Source organism: Zea mays, chromosome 2 (genome assembly GCF_902167145.1).
Source record: "Zea mays cultivar B73 chromosome 2, Zm-B73-REFERENCE-NAM-5.0, whole genome shotgun sequence".
In the NCBI taxonomy this organism is placed as follows: domain Eukaryota; kingdom Viridiplantae; phylum Streptophyta; class Magnoliopsida; order Poales; family Poaceae; genus Zea; species Zea mays.
Window position 1 is genome coordinate 19,820,200 of NC_050097.1, and position 8,555 is coordinate 19,828,754.

Here is an 8,555-nt window from a genome sequence, read left to right on the forward strand (position 1 = left end):
TTGGCTCACGCTTGCACTTGTTGTTCTTGCCCATGGTGGAAGCGAAAGGAAGAGAAGAAAAGCAAGCAACGGAGAACAGCAAGAGATGTGGAAAAGCCGGAGAGACAACGACATTATTTATAGAAGGAGAAGGCAACCGCTCACCTCCAACCGCGGTCACTGAACAATCGCAAAGCCTTCAATAAGCACTTCAACCCGTCTGAAGACACGTCAGGCGGCTGACGCCGTTTCATGCAACACAACACCCATTGGGACTCCAGTCAACAGCGCGGAGGATATGATTACACCCGCCGTCACATCACATTACTACTCAGAAGCAGCCGGCTAAAACACTTAGCGTACCAAGCCGTCCCTTGCCCACACCCATTGGGGACGCCCAGGAATTATCAGTATATTTTTCAAAACGGTCACATCTATGCAGGGCATGCAGTGAATACCTCAAGACAAAAATGAGATATCAGTAAGGATCAGAGGAAAGCCAAATATAGCCAGTGAAGTACAAAATATGGCCGACAGAAGCGACGTGAAGACTAGACAGAGAATGTCTATCAAATGTCTAATCAGTCGCAGAGCAAATAAATTACACTACCTAGCAAGATATGGATGGATTGCGAACTCGGCTGCAAAAGACAAAATACATGCTGACCTCTGAAGCATAATATTGATGACATAATGCTGACCTCCAAAGCATAATGCGGATGGCATCATGCCGATTTTTACAAGCAGAAAGGATAATCTTCAGCAAAAAGACACAAAAGGAAGACCTTCGAATGGATTATCCTCAAAAATCCACTTGAAGGTCGGGGGCTACACCCATTGGGTGCACCTTCGGTGCACCCCATGGATCATCATTCCAAGCCAAGATAGTGCCGACTTCTAAGGCATGGGACAAGATTAAAGACAATGCTGGCCCTCAACCAAAACGCAGGAGTAAAAATGGAAATAATTTCTGGTGAAGACCTTCGAGTAGATTATTTTCTAAAATCTACTCGAAGCTCGGGGGCTACACCCATTGGGTGCACCTCCGGTGCACCCAATGAAGTTCAGGGTCCTACAAAACGAAATGCCGACCTCTAAGGCACAAGCACGAAACAAAGCTTCGGTTTACGAGAGATCAAAGCAGGAGGAGACAGTAAGAAGTCGTTCTCTTCAAATCGCCTGCAAGCTGGACCTGGGATCTTTGGGCTGATTACCTCTAAATTAACCCAAAGATCGGGGGCTTGTGGGGGACAGATATCCCCCGGGTCCACTAAAAGAGTAAAAGACCTCACGAAAGGCCCAAGGGCCCAATAAATCGTAAGGTCATTCTTTCGTGGGCCTGGGGAGGAACAATCAACAAAGCAGATTGACACGAGGCCGGATTGGTGCAAACCTGGATGGCCCACAACGTCGAGCGAGCGACCACAACAGAGATCCGACTTTCCCGCGTTGGAGCCCCCATGCAACGGAGCCATGCGAGGATAGGTCGGCAGGACTACAGGGAGATAAACTCAAACAATTGCTGATCCTTTAGCTACGCATTGTTATCATATCCACGTGTATTGCCCCACGGTCGAGTATATAAGGCCTAGAGGGCACCCCTTCAGATTGGTCGACCCTATTACTTAGCCACCCACTTCAACTCTCTGCATTCTCAATTCGGAGAGCTCTCTTGTAACCTCATTCACCAAGCATACTCGCCAGGACGTAGGGTGTTACGTATCTCTAAGCGGCCCGAACCTGTAAACATTGTCCACTGTCCCTCGTGCAACTGGCACGAACCATTTTGCTACAGTCGTCGACACCGTCCTACTCCTAAAAACACCTTGAGGGGCAACCCCGGGTGTGCGGTCGGACCCAAAACACCGACACCTTGGGTCCATAGAAGAACTCAAATTGAGGACACATTTGAAATTAGATAAGTGCTAATATATTTAATTAGCAATTAAGATAAGAGTAAAACACAAATTGAGGAGCCTAAAAAAGGAGGTTTGAGACTGACTATTGGGTCTATATGACACGCACTTTTTAAATTTCGTGATAGGAAATAGGGAACATATATATAGTAGCCATATACAACTTTGCGTTAAGGATGTGTTTGGTTTGATTTTTTGCTTTGACTTTTGCCCTCTCAAACTCAAAAGGCAAATCAAAAGGCTTAGTCGAGTAAGTGGCTTTTTTCAAAAGTCGACTTTCTCACAACGTAAAACTAAAAGCACCTTTAAACCTATTTTTAGTGGCTTTTAGGTAGAACTGTCTAAATATATATAGAAGAAATTTTAGTGGTTTTATCAAATGCTTTTTAGCTTTTTATACAACTCACATTTCACAATAGCTTTTCCTCTCGCAACAACTTTTTTTCACCGCCACAGTCCAACCAAACAAATCTTATAGGTATCTTTACGCTTGCACGTTACCTTAATAGTTTACACAACATAATAAATGCGTACGTTGTTTCATGCCGGAGCTTGTGCTATACTTGTTGCGTCGCCGTCTTGCTCGGTCACTTTGGAGCTCCGTCCACAAACCCATCTCGGATTCCAAGGCTCGTGGCATACCTGTAGTCATATATTCGTCCCCCCGTTCCTCAGTAGCCACCGAGGTCACCATTGCCACAGAGAGTGTATGTGGGTGGCTATATATATATGCCTGCTTGCATTGCACACGTACGTACAGCGTAGCGGGGAGCGGAGGTGAGCTCCTCCTCCGATTCTTGCCTAATCTTTGGTCTTTGCACACGTACGAAAGCTTTTTGCATTGTTTCGTTGCTTCTGGATGACTGGATGATCAGTACTCCTAGATATTAAGCGATACCGATCTAGAATCGAGTTGTTGTACTCTCTCTGTCCCTTTTGTGCAGCTATAACTAGCTAGGTTCCTTCGCATAGAGCCTCTCTACAGAGTACAGACTAGCTAGCAGTGTCAGGCACGAAATGGAAATGGCTACTTCCAAATTGCACGAGCTGGAATTATATACTCTTCTGATCTTCTTCACCGTCTCTTTATAGCGTGATATGCGTTTCTGGCTTCTTGCTTGCGTGAAGGATTAGTAAGGCGCGTGATGGCGCTCTCAGCTTGCCCGGCTCAGGAAGAACTGCTGCAGCCTGCTGGGAGGCCGTTGAGGAAGCAGCTTGCTGCAGCCGCGAGGAGCATCAACTGGAGCTATTCCCTCTTCTGGTCCATTTCAAGCACTCAACGACCACGGTAAATTGAAGTCCTGATAATCTATAATCTGTCTGGCAGTTTTCTACAACTCTGATGAATGATCCTCACATCGTTTGCCTGATACATACATACCGCATACATATGAAATAAAGAAAGTCGGATCCCGTGATGCGATTGTAGTTATCGCTTTTCCGCAAAATGGTTGCTTTTTGAATCTGCATTCGTTTTTTTTTCCACATCTTCTTCCTTCTCCCGAGTCCCGACAACGCAACCGCGCGCCGCCTGCCGCCCATCGCCCCGCCTTGGCCGGCGAGAAACTCAGCCTACTACACCAGCGGCGACCTCTTTTCCCCCTCCTCTCACCGCCGTCGTGGCCGTGCTCGCCCCCGCTCTAACCTGGTCTGGCCGCCTCCGCTGCCACCTGCTCAGGCGGTGTCATCGCCGCCTCCACCTCACCCGCGTCTTTCTCGTCCCTACCCTCTCTGCCTCCGGGCGCATCATCATATGATATTCTGATGCAAAGAAAAAGGTGGACCATATAAGGTAAGGACAAGAGAAAATATGGTTGCAGGGTGCTGACGTGGACGGACGGGTTCTACAATGGCGAGGTGAAGACGCGTAAGATCTCCCACTCCGTGGAGCTGACAGCCGACCAGCTGCTCATGCAGAGGAGCGAGCAGCTCCGGGAGCTCTACGAGGCCCTCCAGTCCGGCGAGTGCGACCGCCGCGCGGCGCGGCCGGTGGGCTCGCTGTCGCCGGAGGACCTCGGGGACACCGAGTGGTACTACGTGATCTGCATGACCTACGCCTTCCTGCCTGGCCAAGGGTAACCGATCGATGACAACATCTTTTTTTCCCCCAATCTGTTCGTGACCGGCTCTGTCTGCCATGGCGTTGCGTTCTGCCACAGCTTGCCCGGCAGGAGTTCCGCGAGCAACGAGCATGTCTGGCTGTGCAACGCGCACCTCGCCGGCAGCAAGGACTTCCCCCGCGCGCTCCTGGCCAAGGTATATATGCAATATGCATGCATTCGCCGTGTGTCTTGTTATTATTGCCTTTCATGCATGTCTTGTTATTATTTTTTTCATTGTGCCTAATTCTCCTGGTACTGTTTCAAACATCTAAAACTAATAGCTAAAACATCTCCAACAAGGTGACTAAATACAACATTATTTAAAGTGTTTAGGGTGTTAAAAACAAATTACACTCTCTAACAGTTAAATCCTAAATTATGTATTTTATTGTAGTAAGTAAATTACATTATTTGGAAAGAAAATGTCGAGCTAGGGTGTAATATATTTGGGTCACTCCATGGTGTGTCCTATATTTTTTATTAAAAATTATAAAATATAACATTGTTAGAGCTGTTTTATATGAGTTGAGCCCTATATTTCAATATAGTGCACCGATTTTAGGCATGGTTGGAGATATTCTTAGCACCTAATTAGCTAAGAGGTTTAGAACCCATCATCTAATTGTTAGTTATACCCCTAAAATAACTACTAGTTGTTAGCTGCTAAGCTAAAATCAGCTAACAACTTAGGATCTGTTTGCAAGAGCTCTGGCTTGCCTGAAAATAGCTATAGCTCTAAAGCCATTTCACATATCGTTTGGCAGAAACGACTTATCTAGAGCCAGAGCCATTTCTCTATATTAAAGGGCCCCTTTGGCTGGCTCTTTAGGCGGCTTCGACTTGGGCTCATTGTGAAGCCATACCAAACGGTCATAAAAAACGGCTTCTCGTCGGAAGTCCCTCGAGGAGCTAGAGCTGTTTTTGTGTCGACTCCCCCTTCATTTCCCTGATATAGCATTAAAAACAAACACAAAAGAAGTTGTTTGCCAAACGAATTGTACAACGGCTCCGGCTCCTCCAAACAAGCTAAAGAGCCAGAGGAGCCAGAGCCGGAACTGTTTTAAGAGGAACTACCAAATGGAGCCAAAGTGTTAGAGCCAGAGCCGGTGAAGCTACTATTTGTGGCTTCTTCTATGTAGTACAAAAATAGCTATAGCTTTTAGGTACTTTTTGCAATAAGTCGTATAAAAAAGTATTTGACAGGACTTTAGCTTTTTCTAAAGAGAAGCCAGAGCTTTTATTAGGCCCGCTCCTACTATTCTTAAAACGGCTTCGGCTCTGGCTCCTCTGGCTTCTTGGCTTTTCTAGAGGAGCCAAAGCCGTTTTGCAATTCATTTGGCAAAACAACTTCTCACGAGGAAACGGTGGCAGAGACTGTAATTTCGTTAAACATTATTGTGTGCCGGATAGAAGGAACCGGTAGAAGCTTGTTTTCTCGTGCTTCGGCTCCCAATATCAAAACGACTCTCGCTTTTTGATGGCTCTCAGTGAGGAGCCGTTTTTTTTAAAACCGTTTGGTACGGCTTCACGAAGAGCTAGAAAATGGGTCACGGAGAAAGCCCTGCCAAAGAGGCACTTAGTCGCTAGAGGATGCCAAATAAGCTTCCTTGCCAAATGAGTTTTTATTATTTGACTAACTATTAACTTTAGAGGTTTAAAATAGAGCGGGAACCAACCTACTGTAAATTGCATTGCCAGGTGCCGGAGGACCCGGACTTGATCAACCGAGCAACCGCAGCCTTTCGGGAGCCGCAATGTCCGATATACTCGGAACAGCCGAGCTCCAACCCGTCAGCAGACGAAACCGGCGAGGCCGCAGACATAGCTGTGTTCGAGGGCCTCGATCACAATGCCATGGACATGGAGACCGCAGGCATAGCTGTGTTCGAGGGCCTCGATCACAATGCCATGGACATGGAGACGGTGACTGCCGCCGCCGGGAGACACGGAACCGGACAGGAGCTAGGAGAAGCCGACAGCCCGTCAAATGCAAGCCTGGAGCACATCACCAAGGGGATCGACGAGTTCTACAACCTCTGCGAGGAAATGGACGTGCAGCCGCTAGAGGATGCCTGGATAATGGACGGGTCTAATTTCGAAGTCCCCTCGTCAGCGCTCCCGGTGGATGGCTCAAGCGCACCCGCTGATGGCTCTCGCGCGACCAGTTTCGTGGCTTGGACGAGGTCATCGCAGTCCTGCTCCGGTGAAGCGGCGGCTGTGCCGGTCATCGAAGAGCCGCAGAAATTGCTGAAGAAAGCGGTGGCCGGCGGCGGTGCTTGGGCGAACACGAACTGCGGTGGCGGGGGCACGACGGTAACAGCCCAGGAAAACGGCGCCAAGAACCACGTCATGTTAGAGCGAAAGCGCCGGGAGAAGCTCAACGAGATGTTCCTCGTTCTCAAGTCGTTGGTTCCCTCCATTCACAAGGTAACGCGGCAGAACAAACCATCAAAAAAATTTACACTTCCGTATTGATTTTAAAAATAAATAAATGGCAGGTGGACAAAGCATCCATCCTCGCCGAAACTATAGCCTACCTAAAGGAGCTTCAACGAAGGGTACAAGAACTGGAATCCAGGAGGCAAGGTGGCAGTGGGTGTGTCAGCAAGAAAGTCTGTGTGGGCTCCAACTCCAAGAGGAAGAGCCCAGAGTTCGCCGGTGGCGCGAAGGAGCACCCCTGGGTCCTCCCCATGGACGGTACCAGCAACGTCACCGTCACCGTCTCTGACAGGGACGTGCTCCTGGAGGTGCAATGCCTGTGGGAGAAGCTCCTGATGACACGGGTGTTCGACGCCATCAAGAGCCTCCATTTGGACGCTCTCTCGGTTCAGGCTTCGGCACTAGATGGCTTCATGAGGCTCAAGATAGGAGCTCAGGTATCGCACCAGCTAATAATTAAGCCATGGCGATTGCAAGCTCTGGTGGCTAGCAGTTTTGCAACTCAGCCTTGACTTCTTGGTTCGTGCTCGTTTTACTGACGCTGTTGTTTCTGTTCATATTCTTATGCAGTTTGCAGGCTCCGGCGCCGTCGTGCCCGGAATGATCAGCCAATCTCTTCGTAAAGCTATAGGGAAGCGATGAAAGGGCGCTACATGTGAAGCTTAATTAATGGAAGCAAACTTGTATTTCTTGTGCAAAAGCTTACTATATATTTCTGCAAAACCTGGTGTGCCTTGTTTTGATTTTCAGTCGCCAATTGTGCCCTTGTTTTTATCAAGTGATGATCTACACTATATATATGGAATATTTGAAAAGAGCGATGTCGTAGGGTTTTTTTATTACAAGGAACAAGTCTTTCACGTGCTGTCCTCACAAATCCAAGAGAAAATCTGCTCATTTTGATTGGCTTCCGCAACAACTCTGTAATCCATATCCTTTGTATCCGATCAACTATGATACCTCCTCCCCCATCTCTTTTTTTTATCTGCACAATCTTCTATTCTACTATAATGAAACGATAGAGCCACTACCGAATATTTCCTCAAAAATGTACAACAAACTAGGGTGGTCCAAACAAATGCCTAGAGGAGCTAGATTCTCTTAAATTAGACATCGGTTTCTTTTATCTCTTCCAAAAGGGATAAAAGTATGTGTTTATGGTCTTCAGTAATACATTGTTCGTTTCTCATAGTCAATTTAGAGGTGTTTAAATGTACTTGAACTAATAGTTAGTTGGTTTAAAAATTACTATTAAAATTAGTTAGTTAATAAATAGCTAGCTAAATATTAGCTAATTTGTCAAAAGTAGCTAATAGCTAAATTATTAGCTATATTGTTTTGATGTCTTCAGCTAATTTTAGCAGATCATTATTAGTTCTAGTATATCTAAACACACCCTTAGTCAAACATGGTAAAAAAAAAAGTTGATTCACTCATTGCTCATCGAAGACGCAGATCATGGCATCCCTCACACGTTCTTCAGCCTACACGGCACTTGCATTGTAATTGCATCTCATCTCATCAACCCTTGTTGTGCATTACTTGCCACATGCGCCATCAATTAACATTTTTTTGTCTCGTTCCTGAATTTCCTAACAAATTTCATCAAATGTACGCAGAGCTAAAGCTAGCTGTCGATGTCAGTTGACACCGATGAATTTTAGAAAATTTAGTGTAAAGTACTATTTATAATGTTCATGACACCCATATAAAAATATGTTGACACCGGCAAACCTCAAGGCTAGCTTTGACCCTGCCATCAACCTTACATCTACATTCACCACGAGGTGTGCACGGCCTAGGTTCGACTCCTATGTCATGCCTTGCTATCTACAGATTCAGCAACTGTTGTGTTCCTTGTTGTCACAATCTACCTTTATTATAAAATTGATGTCATATCATGCCAAACAACAAATAATTAATATCGTGTGAAATTTGAATTTCTCTAACATGCTCAACCAACCTTACCCCTTCACGGTCGACGTTCATCGTCCGTGACAACATCTGACCAGTAGAAATAATAAATATTCAACTTGAGCATACCTTTTTTTAAGGTTCTACAAAAGCACGAGATCACGTAGACCGTTCCCATGGACCGTCCGGTGTTCTACATATTAGG

At 46.3% G+C, this 8,555-nt stretch overlaps 1 protein-coding gene across 2 annotated transcripts; it reads left to right on the forward strand.

Annotated features, from left to right (window-relative positions):
• The first annotated feature begins 2,488 nt into the window (after positions 1 to 2,488).
• LOC103646088 (uncharacterized) lies at positions 2,489 to 7,243 on the forward strand. Of its 2 annotated transcripts, XM_008670815.3 has the most exons (7): positions 2,489 to 2,672; positions 3,024 to 3,183; positions 3,716 to 3,970; positions 4,055 to 4,151; positions 5,696 to 6,424; positions 6,496 to 6,873; positions 7,007 to 7,243. In XM_008670815.3, exons 2-7 carry the CDS (start codon positions 3,041 to 3,043, stop codon positions 7,076 to 7,078), a joined length of 1,674 nt encoding a protein of 557 aa, XP_008669037.1. In that variant the 5' UTR covers positions 2,489 to 2,672; positions 3,024 to 3,040; the 3' UTR covers positions 7,079 to 7,243. The 2 variants fall into 2 exon arrangements, with proteins under 2 accessions (XP_008669037.1, XP_008669036.1); XM_008670814.3 differs by lacking the exon at positions 2,489 to 2,672 and having other exon boundaries at positions 2,697 to 3,183.
• The last annotated feature ends 1,312 nt before the right edge of the window (positions 7,244 to 8,555 follow it).

What these genes read in the sequence shown, in the direction of transcription:
- LOC103646088 (XM_008670815.3), top strand. Translation starts at nt 3,041, where the DNA reads ATGGCGCTCTCAGCTTGCCCGGCTCAGGAAGAACTGCTGCAGCCTGCT. An exon ending in TCAAGCACTCAACGACCACG is followed by an intron (nt 3,184 to 3,715) that starts GTAAATTGAAGT and finishes ATATGGTTGCAG; the next exon opens with GGTGCTGACGTGGACGGACG. An exon ending in GCCTTCCTGCCTGGCCAAGG is followed by an intron (nt 3,971 to 4,054) that starts GTAACCGATCGA and finishes GTTCTGCCACAG; the next exon opens with CTTGCCCGGCAGGAGTTCCG.